The 17847-nt window shown below is 38.6% G+C and overlaps 2 protein-coding genes and 1 long non-coding RNA gene across 6 annotated transcripts; all 3 read right to left on the minus strand.

Annotated features, from left to right (window-relative positions):
- Positions 1-156: 156 nt before the first annotated feature.
- Positions 157-799, minus strand: LOC113143640 (uncharacterized). The gene is made up of 3 exons (XR_003297062.1): positions 722-799; positions 474-528; positions 157-185 (listed from the first exon to the last, which is right to left on the minus strand). It is a non-coding gene; the product is annotated as an uncharacterized LOC113143640 (long non-coding RNA).
- Positions 800-3236: 2437 nt separating this feature from the next.
- LOC113142714 (sodium-dependent phosphate transport protein 2A-like) lies at positions 3237-9247 on the minus strand. 3 transcript variants are annotated; one of them, XM_026327875.2, is made up of 13 exons: positions 8574-9247; positions 8137-8281; positions 7878-8021; positions 7613-7724; positions 7332-7527; positions 6935-7030; positions 6676-6727; positions 6230-6397; positions 5941-6057; positions 5004-5128; positions 4612-4724; positions 4175-4458; positions 3237-4079 (listed from the first exon to the last, which is right to left on the minus strand). In XM_026327875.2, exons 2-13 carry the CDS (start codon positions 8270-8272, stop codon positions 3784-3786), a joined length of 1839 nt encoding a protein of 612 aa, XP_026183660.1. In that variant the 5' UTR covers positions 8273-8281; positions 8574-9247; the 3' UTR covers positions 3237-3783. The 3 variants fall into 3 exon arrangements, with proteins under 3 accessions (XP_026183660.1, XP_026183661.1, XP_026183663.1); XM_026327876.2 differs by having other exon boundaries at positions 8137-8333; XM_026327878.2 differs by lacking the exons at positions 8137-8281; positions 8574-9247 and having other exon boundaries at positions 7800-7932.
- Positions 9248-10202: 955 nt separating this feature from the next.
- slc22a21 (solute carrier family 22 member 21) lies at positions 10203-16944 on the minus strand. Of its 2 annotated transcripts, XM_026327879.2 has the most exons (10): positions 16396-16944; positions 15854-15957; positions 15289-15443; positions 15010-15181; positions 14480-14606; positions 13431-13528; positions 12486-12700; positions 12085-12267; positions 11416-11551; positions 10203-10709 (listed from the first exon to the last, which is right to left on the minus strand). In XM_026327879.2, exons 1-10 carry the CDS (start codon positions 16792-16794, stop codon positions 10634-10636), a joined length of 1665 nt encoding a protein of 554 aa, XP_026183664.1. In that variant the 5' UTR covers positions 16795-16944; the 3' UTR covers positions 10203-10633. The 2 variants fall into 2 exon arrangements, with proteins under 2 accessions (XP_026183664.1, XP_026183665.1); XM_026327880.2 differs by lacking the exon at positions 15289-15443 and having other exon boundaries at positions 15002-15181; positions 16396-16931.
- Between the last annotated feature and the right edge of the window lie 903 nt (positions 16945-17847).

Raw genomic sequence — 17847 nt, forward strand, 5'->3', positions numbered from 1 at the left:
CAACACTGCGTAGTCCTCATTCAGGTCCAATTTCTGATTTTTGTCTATTTTTAAAATCGGATATTTGTCATCCTTTGTCAGTTTAATCTCTGTATTTATTGTATTTGGCAGGTGAAAAAGCAACAGCTGTCCTACTGTTCCAAAGTATTGTCCAATTCCAGCAGAAAAATTGCATTCAATAGAACCTAAAATCAAACAATAATTAAATGCTTAGTGTACAGTACAAATAAATGTCATAGAACAGTGTTTTATTTCTGTAGGGGAATGAAAATACTATACAAGACTATTTCAGCCTTTTTCTTTTTTTTTTTGTAATTTTGTTTTGTACTACAAAAGTCATGTTTTTACTTTGAATAAACATTACATCATTTCACTGCCATTGTAATTTTAGGGATTGTCTTTGTGATTTTTTTTTTCTGTTTGTTTTTTACTGCAATATTGTCCCTGTGCTTTTACCTGTAGCAATTTTTTACCTTTTGCCAGAGCTGCTGTTGCCAGAGTGGTGATGATGTAGATAAAAGTCATTGTCTGTAACACACATGATTTATTTATATGATATAAATTCAAGCGCTTTGAGTACACTTGAGTATAGAAAAGCCTAATACAAGTATAAGTTCAAAATGCAATTTAAAAAACAGGCCATTTATAGATAACATTCATAGTACTATGGATTTTAAACCCTCCAACAATGAAATCATGAAAAAAAGCTACTAAAACTCACCTTTTTAAATTCACAACTGTCACTCAGTACATTCACAATGAGACACCGTCCTTGTTGAAGGATGACCTGTAAAGCTTCCACTGGCAGAAGGTTTGTTCTCTTTTCACCGCCTTTCATGCTAAGACTCAAGGAAGCAGTTATTGTGTTCTCACCCACAATCCACCAGCAAACAAAGATCTTCTTCTTTTCTCGTTAGAGACTTCCTGAACACCTTAAATGTGCCAGTACTCAGATAAAGACCACTGGTAAAATATTACTGAATACTTTTTAGACTTTAAATATTTTGAATGTTTGGAACTGAACGTGGATATTTTCTTCTGTCTACGATTTTGACCTTTCTGCTTTATGATATCATCTGAGATCTTCTCCTAATTATATGGATGGCATTTTGCTATAACACCACTGTACATGCAGTTTAAAGACATTAACTGGAATATTATGATACACAATACAAAATTCAACTACTATAGAATTTTATATATAAGGTGCTGTCAGCTTGTCAGCACTTAATACAGTCCCATACAAAATGGCAAATATCACTTTGTGTCACATGTTCATAACATTGGCGACTGTCTATGAACTGATTAGCTTTTGGTGGTTAAAGGTCAAGGTCCCACTGACCTCACGTTCATCCCATTCTTATGAGCGTTATATATCAAGAATGCCTTGAGGAAATTTTCAGTTTTGATGTTCTCATAGTCGGTGGTCGGTCTAACATGCTCGTAAAATGTACCTGGGCTGGTTAGTGGAGGCATACAACTACAATGCAGTAATTCTAGTTAGATACTAAGTTATATACTAATATAACTATTCAAATGTTTTTTACTCTCACTTATATAGTTCTATGTATCAGTGAAAGCAAAGTGAACAACAAAGTACACAGGTTACAATAGTCTTTTAAATAGTGTTACTTTCTTTTTCAGCAGCTGCCTTAAACTCCTCCTGGTCTGAATGTGTGAACTTCTTAAACCTGCACTGAGCTGCAGTTTATTTTTTCTGCTGTAGCCCATGCATATAGATTTGCTCTTGTTTTATTACTCACTTAGTTATGTTCTAAACCTGCCTGAAGATGAGAGGAGTTGTGTGTCTGCAAATGACACATGAAGAAAAAACTGTTTCCTGTCTGTCAGTGTACTGTGCAACCAAGCTTTTTATTTATAAACTATACACTACATTTTATTTAGAAACACCACTGTCACAAATGTACATAGGAGCAAAAGCAATGATATGTAACTGGCAGTTACAAACCACTGCTTTTCTCTGTCACTGCCACAGCCACAGTGCTGCATTTGAAGCTCCCACAGGCCCACAATAGACTCTGTCTTTCCTGTGAACATAATGCAGCTGCTGCTTGACATTGTAGTCCAAGAGGCTTTTTTTTTTTTTTAAGCTGAAGACAAAAAGATGTTTATGGTATTCTACTGTGACAAGATAATCTTTGCTCTAAATTTCAAACAGTTCAACAAAGATGGTAACAACATTATGTCAGGCGTTAATTAACTTTAAATGAAATTCTGTGTTGATAAAGTGCGTTGTGGTGAGGAACATCAAAGTGATGATGTATGCTCGGACAAAATAGTGTTGTCTTTCGAATAAGCACCACCTCTTGGTGTTAAAATTGTGTAACAGGAAATGCTGTCTCACAGGTCACAGTCATTTCAATGAGAACGTCTTTCTACACTGAATGTCTCTGGACATGTGCCTATTGGGTTTGTGTGGTCAGCACAGTCTTTGGCTCATAATTTAAACTACAGTTTTTCATTTTCATCTAATGCGCCTGTTTCTTTTTAGACACGCAGTTTTACTTTCTACTGGCTGTGTCTGCAGTTGGCTGACATTTGCATGTTATCTATCGTTATCACAGTTTATCACAGTTCAGTGACAGAGATAGTACTAGTAATACCAGCAGCAGTAACTAGTGCTAACTACATTTTATGGTCAAAGAGATTTGAGTCTGTCAGTACCATGGACAGAGACACCAACAGAATACATAAATATAAATCCAGCTTTTTATGGAGACAGTGCTCACATTTAATCTCGTCAACTTTTCTCTAGCCTGCTTCAGAGCAACAGTGGCATTATTTATTCAAATTTTGATGATCGGAGTGGCTGACTGAACATTGTACATAAAGACAATTACAATTGTGTTGTTTAGTTCATCGGCTGAAAAGGAGAAACATGTTTTTGTACATTGACTAAAACAGGGTGACATAATCCTGGAGGAGAGAGATAAACCACTGCTTTCATATACGAAATCAAGCTAATTAGTCAATTACATGTTCTTTATGTTATTATATTATTGTGTAGCCCATTGGTGATCATTTATTACCATGATCACTGTAGTCCATAGGACAGAAACCTTACCTTAATATAAAGTTACCTTTACCATGAATGAGCCATCAGTGCTGCCCCAGACAAAGAAAGAATGAAAGAAAGAGAGAAGTCAAAATGACACGTTACCTGTACAGTAGTAATCCATGCAATTTACAAAGTGAACAATTGTTTTGTTCAAGTATAGTGCGTGGCATCTTAGTTGTATTTGACTACAAGAAATGTAGTTACTTTCTGGTTACATTTGCCGCCCTTTCGCTCCACCTTGTGGTCAAACAATGGTTATGACAGCATTTGAAGCTCATATTTGAATGAGACAGTAGTTACATGTCTCCACTGTTGCAGATAGTTAAGACAATTGCTCTGTTTTTATCTTTTATCTTAAGAAAATGTTTTGTGTTTGATTTGCCACTTCACACCTGACTTCAGCTTCCAAAATCTTCAAGAAATGCATACAGTGTATTCAGCTTTCCAATTTTATGTTGCAGCCTGATACAAAGTTAAATCAACTACAGTGTCATTTGGGGAAAAAGGCACCTGAAGTACTCTCTGGTCTGTTGAATGGCAGAAAATCCTACAATCTACATGTGCAAAGCTTGTTGTCATATCCACAACACAGCAGGCCATCTCACCTGCAGTAGCTCAAAGAGTTGCTTCACCCAGCGACAGATGTCTTGGAAGTTACATACATGCAAACATATACAACACTTTTTCAGTGATTAAAATATGCACTACAAGTGAGTGCTGCTAAGCTGAGTGCCCTGGTTGTCTGTGAGTGTGATTTTCTTTGTGGACCACATTGCACCCATATTACAAAAGTTCCCTGAAGACGTGATAGTTGTTGAGCTGTCTCTCTTTTCTTCATTGTATTGTAGATCACAACATCCACATTGGTCAAGTCCTCTTTGTGTCTGCCTGCTCTTGTCAGTCTCTTGTTCTTCCTCATTCTGCTCCCAATTCTCCTTCGTTTGTCTTCCAGGTTTTTTGCTCTCTAGTGGCAGTACTGTGTCGCAGTTTCCCTTACAACCTAGTGGCAAAACACCAAGTAAAGGGTCAGAAAGTAAATTGTTATAATGCCAGCAAGTGTTTGAATTTATATCACAATAGTAGTTGAGATTTTACCTGCCCCTTGCCTGCACCACAGGGTCACCCTGGTGATGAGGTTATCCAGGGGCTGCAGCGAGATCATCCACGCAGGAAGAAAATCCCAGTTCTGTAGTCTGAGTGGCAAACAATCTGGTCTGTGTGCCTGGAGTATGTTTACTGTTGCAACAGATATGATAACTATAAGGACTGGCACAGCGATCCCTGTCATCACCTTCCATCCAGCCATAGAGAGGGCAAACACGAGGGATGGGAGTAGTAGGAAACAGAGGAGGAGGTACAAAACGGCAAACCAGCGGTACCTGTGTATAAGTAAGTTCACTTTATTCTTTCTTTAAATTGTTAGTTTTATGAGTATTTTCTCAGGAATGTTTTTATTCCCCTTGAAGGTCCAGCTGCCACCTTTAGTCATTTTGTTTATTGTTGGTAAATACAGAAACTATTGCTTATCATACCTGGCGGTGCGGTTGCCAAGGGCACAGGCCATACGTATGGGCAAACGTATGGCTGGTATGGGATACCAGAGGAGGATACCAAAGAGGTTAAAGAAAAAATGGCACAAAGCAACCTGAAACAAACAAGAAGGTTTATTGGTAAACAGCTAATACATCGCAAATTCTCCAGAACAGTTGTAAAAAGGACTGTGCGTTTCCCATAATCTATTATGTAATTACAGTGAATAAAATCAAAGAGAAACACAAAGTTCTTCTTAAAGGGAGATTGGTTTTAAATGTTTCAGTGCCATGGAGGGATACCATGGCTGAATTTGCTCTCTGGTAACCAAATGCCTTAATGACAGAAATAATGTCCATCACAGAAAATAAAGTTTTTTTATTTGTGTGTGTACCTGTGTGGCAGCTGCTAGCTTATCTCCTGGACTAGCCAGGGCTGCCAGTGTAGCTGTTGTAGTGGTTCCAAGGTTGGATCCCAGGGTTAAGGGATAGGCTCTTTCAATACTGATGACCCCAATCCCTGCAGATTCATATTATCATTCAGAATAGTTTTTAATCTTTTCTAAATCTTTAGATTTATGTCAACGTAAAACAAGAGATCAACTCTCAAGGTAAACATAAAAGATCAACTGTGTCAGCTAAAATTGATCAGTAACAGGCCTATAAAAAGAAACAAGGCTATAATATGTTAATGTGTAACCTAGTGTGACTTTCGAAGAGATTGTTTTGTAGGATTGGGTTCAAAAACTGACTTATAGTTGAATTTTAGTATAACAATGTACAGTAGTACAATAAGTGCAAGACCACACTAAACACTTTTAATTCACAGAAAGAAAATCTGTCTGTCATGGTTTTAGTCGATGCCTTAGTGCAGTTTGTCAGGATGCTTTGAGGAGATGAATATCTTTTTAAAAAAAAAAAAAAAAACTCATATGACAAAACATTAAGCAAAGTCCTGTTCATGGAAGACTTTTAGCAAATATGCTTAACTACAATCTCGCCTGTCCTGTTAATGCTGTACCAAGGACAGATTGCTGCATGTAACTGTAAAAACACAGTGGAAGTCATTGATTAGCTATTGAAATGGACAGTGAGAGAGATGTGGCTACGGTGTACAGTTACAATTTGATTATTTCACATATAATATGTAGTAGCAATTTGGAAATCTATTGCATATTTGCAGATATTTAAGAAATAAGTTATAAATCATGTAAATAATTCTGTACATTTTTATTTGCTAGGCAAAAAAATACTTAAACCATATAAAATATATTATATGTTTTGTTTTTTTTTTTGTGTTCCTCCTTAATTTTGTCTTTGTATATGTGTTACCTATGAGTGGAGTAATGGCAGAGGTAAAGACAGAACTGCTCTGAACCAAGAACGTCAAGCCCGCTCCCACTAGCAGAGCTAGATAACCTGTCAGCCATGTCAGAGGGTAGGGGAAGTCTGCAGGAGAGAGAATCGTCAAAAGCTGAGCACTATCCACAGCATTTGGGCACAATTAAAATTAGCAATTCATGTTTAAAATTAAAAATTAGCTTAATTAAGCTTAATTAGAAACACTACACATTGTAGCTGTGCTGTCTTTTGGCGTGGGGTTTTCATATTCCTGTATTACCTGTGTTGGTGACTTTATTAATAGCACTGGCCACCTGGCCCTTGAGCAGGGAGCTGAGCAATTTAACCAGCAGTATGAGACAGCTACACAGCACCAACAGGGAGCAAGCCAGGAGGATCAGGCCTATGGCCAAGTCTGACAAACTGCAGTCCACAAAGAGGTGCCTGCCTGAGCAGAGAGAGACAGATATGACATCAGAGAGAGGTTTATAAATAGAACAAGATTTTTTTTTTTTTTTTTTTTTTTACACCAACAAATGGACTGCCAAGATGTAAAGGAAAGGAGGCTGACAAAAGTCCAAACCTCAGAAATCAATGTGTGCAATTTGCAGTCCATGTTGATGATTAATCCAAGTTAGATCTGGTGATTGTAACAGGAGAAGGAAAATATACAAGAGAAGAGAGTTTTTATTCTATAGCTTAGAAATAAAAGACAAAATGTCATACATTTCTGTGTATGTTCTGAAAGGTTGTGTCCCCCCCATGATGTTTTGTTGTCCTGTCAGAAATGATGAACAGAGTATGAAGTGATGCAAAGATATAGCAGCACAATTTCAAAATCTAACATATTCGGTACATGTACAGTTTCTTCATTATACGTAACATATGTGAAGCAAACATGAGACCGCAGGAAACTGAATACGAGAATAAACGGGCAGTAATTTCACATTAAAATGGGGCGTGTTGTGTTGTACAGTACCAGTACCTCCATGGTTGGGATTTGACACCAGTGCTTCACCAGACTCTTGTTCCTCACACTCTGGTCTCCTGTAGCGATGGCTGTAATAACTGACTGATCCAGCTATAATGAGAGAATCATGTTATTGGGTTACTATACTATCTTAGATTTAGAGTGTATTGCTACTCTAAATTTTCTACAGGGAGGTTACACATTAAGCTTGGGAATTGAAATTTGCTGCTGACTTTTTGTAAAAGATTTACCTTTTTTGGTTAGTCAACCTCTAAGTTTGGGCTAAGGTAGTTCTCACCTATGGATTGTTCTCTTTATAAGTTGTGTGTATCTGGTGTTTAGTCTTCAGTGGATATGTCTTTTGTAGGAAAGAAAAAAGTCCCGTGCTAATGGAAATGTGCAGGTACAGTACCTGGATAATCACTTTAGTAAGTGGCTGAGTGATGACTTTAAGAAGTTCAGGAGCTTCTTCTCCAGTACTGAGTTGTAGTGTGTCGATCACAGCCTGTGACAGATGCCTTAATAAACCACTTGCAGCCTCCAGAGGGAGAAGCACCAAAACTGACAACCAGTTAAAACAGTCGTGTACTGTAGCTCCAGCAAATGCTCTGAAATAAACACGGTTCAGATGTTTCTTTTTTTTTTAATAAATTCAATGATACAAGGCTCATACTATCTGTAATGGTACTGTACCTTTCAAACTCCTCTCTCTCCCCAGCCTGCATTAGAGCAACAATGGTGTTGGTGACTGACGTTCCAATGTTGGAGCCCATGATGATTGGAGTGGCTGACTGAACATCCAGCACTGTACAGAACATCATAATCAGACTTCAAAATAACTATAAAACATTTTAACTTAATTATCTGGTTAAGTTTTTACGTGTTGCTCAGTTGGCTGGTGCTGACTGTCACACTCTGTAATTCACCATACTGTAGAATTGTTAATGCTTTGACTCACAACCAGAAGAGACCATGCTGACTGTGATGGATGTAGAGGTGGAGGAGCTCTGGACTAACACTGTTACCAGTATCCCCACCACCAGCCCAGCTACTGGGTTAGATAGGATTGCATTTTCCCGGAAGATATCCCCTGCTACCCTGCCTGGAAGGGAGGGACAAATTAAAGACAATAGCACTGCTTTAAATTTAAATCTCAAGCTGAGCAAGCAGTGTATTGTATGAGTAACAAAAGCAGGCAATTAACTAACTGTGCTTACCTCCAGCTAGTTGAAAGGCAGAACTTAAAATGTCAAGGGAGCACACGAAAAGATACAGGAGCAGAAGGAGGAGTGGGATCTTGCAGAGAGCAGGTACAACTGTTCTTACTCGCTGTGGTCTCGACTGAGTTTCCATATTCCAATCCTGGAGGGCATCAATTATAGGTAACTAAAGCAATGTTTGTCATGCGTAGTGCCTGTGGTAGAGATTGTAACTATAGTAGCAGCTCAGTGGTAGTATTAATACTGATGGAGTACTTGTGGTATTTTTGTATTTTAATGAAGTTTTATATTACCACTATAGAAGACTCGACATTGACACTTATGACATTTATCATAGAACAGAAATCCTTACAACCACTGCTGCTCCCAATATGTTTTGCATTACTAAATACAATAATAGTAGTTTATGATTAAATATTAATATTCAAACTCACCTTTTATTTTGATGAAATGGTGCATCAGCTTCAGAGAATGTTGACTGAGATGCTGCTCTCACAGGGGAAAAAAGACAAAAACAGACATGACAAGAACCAGAAATGTTTTTTCTTTATACAATAGTTTGATAAAATTAAGGGGAAAAGGAAAAGAGACAATGAGACATTAGTAGAGAACATCAAGAAACGGAGGCTTGTCAGAAAATTAAAGGGAGGTGCTAGTGTGTAGTATAGATTAACTCTATTAGTAAAGCATGGATGACTGATTGTATAATGTAAAGCCAAACCAGCTTCCTTATTTATTTCATTCTGTCTTTGTCTTCAACTATTAACTATAATCTGTATTGTATGATTTAAGTTTAATGCTCATTTTACTACTTGTCTGATGAAGTACTACAGAACTGAAAACCCATATAATTTTTTTTTTTTTTTTTCGGAGTAGAGTGTATGAACTTAACATATAAAATTAAATGTGCAGTTTTGCAGGACTGCAATATGCAGATCAACTGCAGTACAAACAAGTTAAGCAACATCTGGTGGATGACCTCTGCTGCTTGTATTAACTAAAGTGTCTCTGCCATTTGTTGTCCAACTATTGTACCACATTTGTTCAAGTGTTCTCTGTCCTCATCTATTTTTTTCTGCAGGAAGATCTTGACGGGCACTGGTCCTGTTCATGGAAGTGGCTGTGCATTTGTTTTGCCGTCAGTTATAAGATGCCTTTTGCTCTTTGTTAGCTTTTTTAAATTTTTTTAAGGAATGGAAATCACTGCTGTTGTAAATTTCTCTCCCTAACTCGCCTGCTCTGTGTCCCCATCTGGTGGTGAATTGTGTTCATCACAAATAAATTGGAGGCAACCCCACCTGATACTGGGCTGGCATGTATAGGCAGCCTCTTATATTTATAAACTGTCAGTTCATCACATCTGCATCTCTTTGGACTATGGGACAAAGTCAGAGTCCACGGAGGCATCTCACACAGGTGTGGGAAGAAGATGCAAACAGAAATGAGGAAGGCATATTTGAAACCACAACCTTTTGTATTGTACAGGCTGATAAGACAGACTTACACCAAGGAGCATCAAAATGTCTTCAACCTGCTGAGGACCAAAATCATCAGAATCACAAATGTCATTCTGTGCATGGTGTGGTGAGTGTCCACCATTTCATGCACTATACACAATTACATTACATGATTTTAATTATATTTCAGTCCATATGAACTGTAGTCCATTAATACTCACGGTAATTAATCACTGTTACAAAATACGTATCTATTTCTCAGTTTCACTGGTTTGTCTTTATTTTTGCCTACATTGTCCAAGCTAAGTTGTTCTGTCTTGCATCTTTTTTATTACATCTGAGTAAACTAATAATAATAAATAATTAACATTTGTTTAACCTGAATTTAATTTAGCAAATGGTCATATTTTAGTGGATACTCATCTGATTTCACCCATATGTGGTTTGGGTGCTTTGTATACACTGTAGATCACATACTATCAGTGCGTACTGTGCATGCATACATGACTGGGATTCTGAGCCATTTTCATTTCATCTCTTCTTTGTACAGGTATATACTTAAATACCTTCTTTATATATGTACAGACATTTTTTTTGGTAACTAAATGTTCTTGAGAGGCAGTATTTATTGCAGGACTGTCATTCTTCAATGTCATCTTGAATCACAAAATATTCAAAATAATTACTAGAAACTGTTGCACAAAATATTAGATGTGGCTACTGGTCCTAATTTACTTGGTATCAGAATATTTGAAACTTTGTTCTATGTTACACTATTTTCATTCTTTACAGCAGTGAACTGCAATATTATGAAAGTAACTGCACAAAGGATTGTTAAACTTTTCATTTTATGGTATTTTGATGCTAGGCTTGCTTCAACCTTGTGGACAGTCACTATTGTTTTATTAACTCATGTTCCATGGTCTCATTGAAGCCTCATAATTTCTGTGACAAAATATGAATCTCTGTATTTATACTTGACAGATGTCCATTTAGCAGAGATATGCATAGAGACGATGTTTTTCCAGTTATGTTCCTCAAACAACACCTGAAGACTTCCTCTCAGCAGCGTTCTCTGCTTCGGTGTGTGTGTAATGTGACTTCTTACAGCATCTGGAATAAACACAGTGACGCTGTTACTGTGATGACACAAAGCAGGTCAGGCCAGTTTTTAAACTACTTCTTTCATTTACTTAAGTAAGTATGCGCTTACTTCATATGGCTGGAGTTAATGATTCATATCGCCATCAGGTTTATGTATTGAATGTCAAACTATAGGCAGAACCCAGTTAGCTCAAGTAAATACTATGACTGAAAATACATAGTTCACCTACCAGCACCTCCTGAGATCATTAATTAAAATTATTAAATGTGAACAGTAACCATAATAACCAGGAAGTGTATAGAAGTGATATCAGTCTGAAAAAGTCTAAAATGCTGTTTATTCCTTAATTCTGTTGGGTTTCATGTTTGGTTACACATATTTCTGGCCTTTTTGGATATCTGCTAAAGAAATGGCAGTGGTGTGTGAAAGCCTAAATGCAGATATGAAGCCAGATGAGTAACTTGACAGTGTTTGAACTCTGCAGGTAGTTACTTATCGAACAGGTTTAACTTCTCATCTTTTTATGGTCAGTTCAGCTGAACTGTTAGTGTGTTAGTCAATAGCAGCATGTCCTAACATGTACTCAGCTAATATTTTCTAAGCTAAATAAAACATGAAAACTTCCACACAAAAAAAAAACAAAAAAAACTGCTGAGCAATCCAACCAAGCCCTGGTCTTTAGACCATACTATGACAGGGAGTGTGGAGTCTTACCCAGGAAATTGCTGCATGTGAGTTATTGTGTCAGGCAGAGGCATTCCATAGCTCTCAGGCAGCAGGAGACTCAGCAACCCAGACAGAATTGTAAGGCTTCCCATCAGGATGTAAGGCAGTGAAACGGAGTAGCTTCCTGTGAGAGCACATCAGAGGTGGGCACAGTGAAAAACGGCCTTGGCTACAACCTACGGTACTGTAGGGCAATTAAAACCACAGGACAAAAAGTGGAGTGACTTTTAAAAAAATGAAATGTAAATTTTAAATGAACTCATCGTTCAGCGCACACATTTATTTGATCTGAATGCTAATCAAGTCTGCTTTTGTGTTTTCATTCAAATGAGTGTTCTTTTTGTTTTAGAGCTTTGTGTTTGCCCATGCTTCTAATAAGGTGAGTTGGGTACAACTCACCTTATTCCTGATCCTAAGCATCAAACTAAGAAATAAGTCTTGTTTGCACTGGGTCCACATCTGAAGAAAATGAGACCCACAGCTGTACACGTAATGAATAGACATTTCACAATTCGTTGTTCATCCCTGTAGGATGTTGTTATAAAAAAACACTTGGATATTTAATGTGCTTTCTTGAATCGTAGCCAGCTAACACTTCAACATGCAGGTAAGTCATGGGACATAGTCACAGCATTTTAAGCAGACGTAAACGCATACTTAAGTAAATGAAGTATGGTGCAATGCTGCTGCCTATTCTGGAGGCCATGGAGCAGGAACCAAGGGCAGTATTCCTCAGCACAGTTGGATAGAGTTCTGCTGTGTAGGCGTACACTATGGCAAATGCTGTTGACACCGCAAACTTCCCTGTCATCTCAACAGTTATGGCAAGAGAATTCAGGTCTAGAAGGAATAAAATATAAAATAGTTCATGTTACATGTGTTTTGATTGAAGTATATTTACGTCCTCATCTTTCATGTCAGCAAGTAAACAGTCTTGTGCTTCAGACTGTATAACAATAAAAATATGATGCAGTTTATGATGATTTTACATAAGAGAATGGCAAAAATCAAAGCTCTGTTACTTTACTGTTTAAGATAAGCGAACTGAAGTGTCGTACTTGTTGGGATGAGCTGTATGAATAGGAGAAAAATTCCTCCCATGAAGAGTGTTGAGAAAAGACTCAGTCGTCTCGAACACCAGCGAAACATAGCCCATGACAAAATGTAGGCTGGTATCTCTACCAACGCTGACAAGAAGCAGTTGAAGTACACGTCACCGTGAAGATTTGCAGTGTTCAGGGAAAGAGCGAAGTATCCAATGGTCACAATGTTCCTGTGGGTATAATTGTAACAGCTTACAGCCCTGTTATAGCATCTTTCAGCTCTTTGTTTTGGTTTTCTGCCTCAGAACTTTGCTGAGCCAGACATCGGTGGAGTTGGCAAAGAGCAGAATGAAGAGTGTACTTGCATTAATTACCAAGAAACAAACAAGATTTTTGTATGGATGCTACTGTTAAGACACATTTGCTGATTTTGTACATAGTAACTATCTGCTAACAGGTTTTCCATATCACCTGAAAAGGCAATAATATGTCATTGTGTTTGCAACTTTGCAGAGTTAAGAAAAACACACAGCATATACTAACAACAGTTAGTAAATTTTATTTGTACACAAAAACCTTTAGCTGCAGTGACCCACATTAGGTAGGACATTTGCGTCCTTAGTTTTTTGCAACTTATACCTTGTCCACCTGTTGGCTCATGAGGTTTTTTTATGTAACGAGGGAAACTGTTTCCAAATCAAACAAAGATTAAGCTCCATCTGCCGTTGGGCCCAGCAAGGAGCTGAGCACAGGAACAATAAACTGTGCAGTTACATAAAATTTTATTTTGATCTTAGTTACAGGCTTCACAGAACCTGACAGGTCATTATTAGTTGTTAGTGAAATGGACTGGTGTGTAGTTGAGGTGATGCATGAAGAGGCTAAAACTGTGTATGTGTCTGTGTGTGTGCAGGGTCAGTGTACTGAATGTGGAGGTCAGATTGGACAGCAGGGACTCACCAGATCAGCCACAGTGTGACAGAGATCCAGCGGATGTTCCTAGTATGCAGCAGGTCACAGATGTTGTGAGTCTTCCTCTTCTTAGATTGAAGTTCTTTCTGTAGGGCAACAGAGCACATGAAACAACAAACCCTTAGCAAACACATTCATCCATCTAGAAATAATTTCTTTAGAGAGAAGCTTGTTTCATGTATGGCCACCCTCCAAGCGAGCACATGTGCGTGCACATGTCCATCCATGTCCAAACACAAGGCTCAGAAATTAATGGAGACAAAAGTTCAGTGAAACACTGGGGGGATAAAATGATGAAATTATAACTCTGCTTTCTGCAGCTTTGTGAAATATTTAAAATGGACAACTATTACAACATGGACTCATTTGACGGGGGGGGGGGGTTAAAATACTTTACAGCCAGTTGCCAGCAGAGTATAAATGTAAAACAAATTAGTGGTAAATGGCATATATGCATAACACAGAGCTCAACTATCATCCGTACAATATGTACAATCCCTGTGCTTCTAGCATGAAATGAACTAGGTTTGTAAAGTATTTATGACTTAACCAAACACTTTCTGATCCGTACACAGGGCCTGTTGTTCAGTTGTGCAGATCTGTGAATCAGTACATCACAGAGCAGTGAACCCTTAAAGGTTTGTTCTTTTTCCACACTCATCTGTGAACTATCTGTGCTAAGAGAAAACTGAAGCAGAAAAAACAGTATTAAGAGGTTAATGGTTTAGGTATTAGGGTTGTAGGTTATAGAACTATTGTACAATAAGTGAAGCAGAAGGTTTGTTACTATCCCAGTGCTGTTCAGTGCTGATCATTTGAAACAAGTGTACAAATATTTTATAATTTCTAATGCTACTATGATGAGAGATAAATCACTGGGATGTATCTGAAAGGACAGATTAATTTCACTCCGATCTCCCAGTATGTGTAGCAGCCTGTGCACTGACTTGATCGTTGCCGACCATCTGGTTACCACTGCAGTCAAGAAAGTGCCCAGCACATTGGTGTTTATGCACTGTAAGACAGAGAGCTCTCACCTGTAAAGGACTAAAGATTACCAGTGGCGCCTCAATCTTGTTCTTCTTAGCAGCATCTCTTATAATGGCTTCAGCCTCTTGTACTCTTCCCTTAGAGAGCAGCCACCGAGGAGACTCTGGGATGAACCTGTCTCGTTATACAAAATATTGGATATAGAGAGAGGCTGTGACAGCAACAATACTGTTCAATAGAAATACAACTGAAAAATAGCTTGAGTTAGTTATTTCATCTCCAAAACAAAGTAAATCTGGGTAGAAATTTTACAAAATTGATGGCAACTGATAAACAATGTAAATAATAATGTAAAATGAGATAGAGATCGCTAAGAAGGCTAATTTTCATAACTAGAGATCTCTTATCATACGTGATTTGTATTAACACACAGGAACACTCCACTTGTGTTCACCAGCATGGCTACCAGCTCCTCTATCCGACTGTCAGCATTAAAGAGAAGTATTGACAACATAAATGGAAAGATATGTAGGAAAAGACCCCACAGACACACACAGGCAAACACACACCTACCTACCACCAGAGCGGCACAAAGAGGAAGCCAGGCAGGGCGAGGCCTAGGAGAAGCATCCTCCAGTCTCTGATGAAGAATGCAAATAGTGGCAGCAACATGTAGCCCACAGTGAAGAACATAGTCACACCTACGGTGGAGAAGATTGTCCGGACACGTGGACCCAATATCTCGGTTCCTTAGCACAGGAGAAAAGATGGGATTCAGAACACACTTACTTCTATACTTCTGCTTCATCGTGACTCAATTTAATCAGACTTAGTACATGGACGGCAATAGAAATACCTAACACAAACGCAGAAACGTAATTTGAGATATGTCCCATCCCGACAATAAAGAATATGATGCAGAACACAGTCCAGGATGAAGAAAAGACCTGGATTATCGTGAACACTGTCTGTACTGCCAAGGTAACAAACAGGACGATTTTTCTCCCATACCTAGAAAGATATGAAGTACAGATAAATGACGCTGTACAAATAGAAAGGTCATTCAGATTCAACACGAATGTAGTCCTGTACGTTGCTGCTTGATTTATGAACCAGTTTTGCATGTTATTTACTGCAGCTCTTTTTCTATTTAAGGCACAATCAAATCATTATTCTCATATGTAAAATTGTATTTCTGCTTTCTCCTATACTTTTTTCAGACTTCTACGGGAAGATTAGCTAATAAAGCCGAAAATGTTAGAAAATGTGCACTTATTGACATTCCCATGGCTGGAATGCTGCACGGTGTGCCTGAAAAAGTGGTTCCTAGGTTAAGATGTGAAAGAGGACATACTGGATTTGGGCAATATAGATGTGCATTCACTTTTTGGGAAGAAACAGATTATTGTTTTGTCCTTAACCTGTCAGCGAGCTGTCCTGAGATGAATGAGCCAGTGAGAACTCCACAGAAGTAAAGAGACGTCGTCAGCGGCTTCTTCCATTTGTCATCACACACCAGGTCCCACTGCAAAAAACACACAAGTGCAGGATACTGTAGATCAGAGTGGGTCAGTGATATGTTTGTCTAAAATCTTATATTATTTGTCACAGAAAATCAACAAAAATCCTTAAGGAGCCAATCAATTTCTGCTTAAAATGAAAACTTATCAAATATGTTGCAAATTCATTTGTTGAGGATGGACTAATCAGAATTATTGACAAATCAATATGGATCTATAATAAATATGGACGTGCTCAATAGTCTTTGTGCAGTTTTAATATCTGACTTTTTTTTTAATTAACTTGTGGATGTTATTGATGTGTTTTTAGTTACTTTATGTTCAGTTCCAGCCGCTTATAAGAGGAACAAATCTTTTAAACCTCAAACTTCCTGCGCGATATAAAGTGATTGTCCCTCGCTCTTGGAGGAAAGAGCTGCAGCCTCCTGTAAAGGATCACAAACCTCGGATACAATGGTGGAAATGTACACGCTGCGGTCATACTCCCACCCGTCCAAGCAGCTTTCTTGCGCCACGTTTGACAGATTTACATCAACCCCGGGCAGCAGCCTCCTCCCTGAGAAACGCAGGAGATCACTCAGCTTGTATCTGGAGCACTTGCTGGGCACCAAAGCGCCGCTCTGACTCTCCTCCTCCAGCGGGAGGCTGCTGTTCCTCCATACGTCGCTCAGGTTGACGCGCTCTGGAACGAGGCAGCGGTGAGGCGGCGTGTCGGCGATGAACACAATGGACAGACCCGCGAAACCGTTGGGGATGATGGTCAGACAGAGGAGGAAAAACACCTGTTGCTGAAAGGGTCCCCATTCTCCGAGGAAGGCGACTGCAGTTTCATAGTCGGTCATGCTGTCAGCTGTGCGGCTGTTCGCTCCGGACGCACGCAGCGGTGCAGTTAAGACTGAAGAGTCAGTTCGGAGGCGGCCCGACGTGAGTGAAAAGGCAAAGTAGGAGGAGTGAGGTAGTTTGACAGGTGATAAATACCAGATCAGGTTCAGGTTCAAGACCCTAATCTCTTCGCAGTATGTCCTGGACCAAAGATGTCAGGGTGCTGCTCAGTTAGAAGTAAAATGAGCCTTATTCAGTCCTTGATGGTTCTCAAAGCTCAATTTTGCATTTTTTAATGTCTTTGCAACAATTTCAGCCTTCCACTCCAAAGAGCAGGATAGTTCCTTCCAGGGTTAATCTTATCTGCTGTGTCTCTGTAACACCAGCATAAAACAAGACCTATGGAAGTGCATGTTGTTAATCATTTGCTCCCTGTGTAGGTGTCTATAGCAGCAGCACAAACCCCTGTCCACTGAGTGTCTGCGTGTCCAAACAGTGACAGCAGTAATGGCCTAAAATGGTTTCAGTTCTAATTGTTAGGCAGAGAAAAGAGAACTGAACTATGATGGATTCAAATTGTGCAGAGCATCTTAAATGTTTTATAAACACTGATCACCTTAATAACCACTACAGGTGCATGTGTTTACTTGTTATACAGGCATGGCCATGGATGTACAGTAATAAAGGATGAAGGAGTCCTGCTGAGGTTGCATATGTACAGGTGACAGATCTTTGTGTGAATGTGGCTGGAAGGGAAACATCTGACTGCACTAATTGCGTAACACAGACAACTTCTATTGTAACTTCAGAAAATGTGCACATACATATGCGTACACACAGTATGGGGAAGGAATGTATGTAACAGACTAAAATGGTGTTGCTGTAGCATTAAGTGTTTTTTTTTTGTTTTTTGTTTTTTAAGATATCTGGGATGTTAAAACAATTTAGTTAAACATATATTTTATATTAGGCTACACAATTTAAAAGTCTGTTTACTTTATTGCTAAATTTGGTGCTAAACTTTAAATAAAGTCATGGCTGCCTGTGCAATGTGGCTAAGAAACGGTCCAAAG

The sequence above is a fragment of the Mastacembelus armatus genome, chromosome 14, assembly GCF_900324485.2.
Source record: "Mastacembelus armatus chromosome 14, fMasArm1.2, whole genome shotgun sequence".
NCBI lineage: Eukaryota > Metazoa > Chordata > Actinopteri > Synbranchiformes > Mastacembelidae > Mastacembelus > Mastacembelus armatus.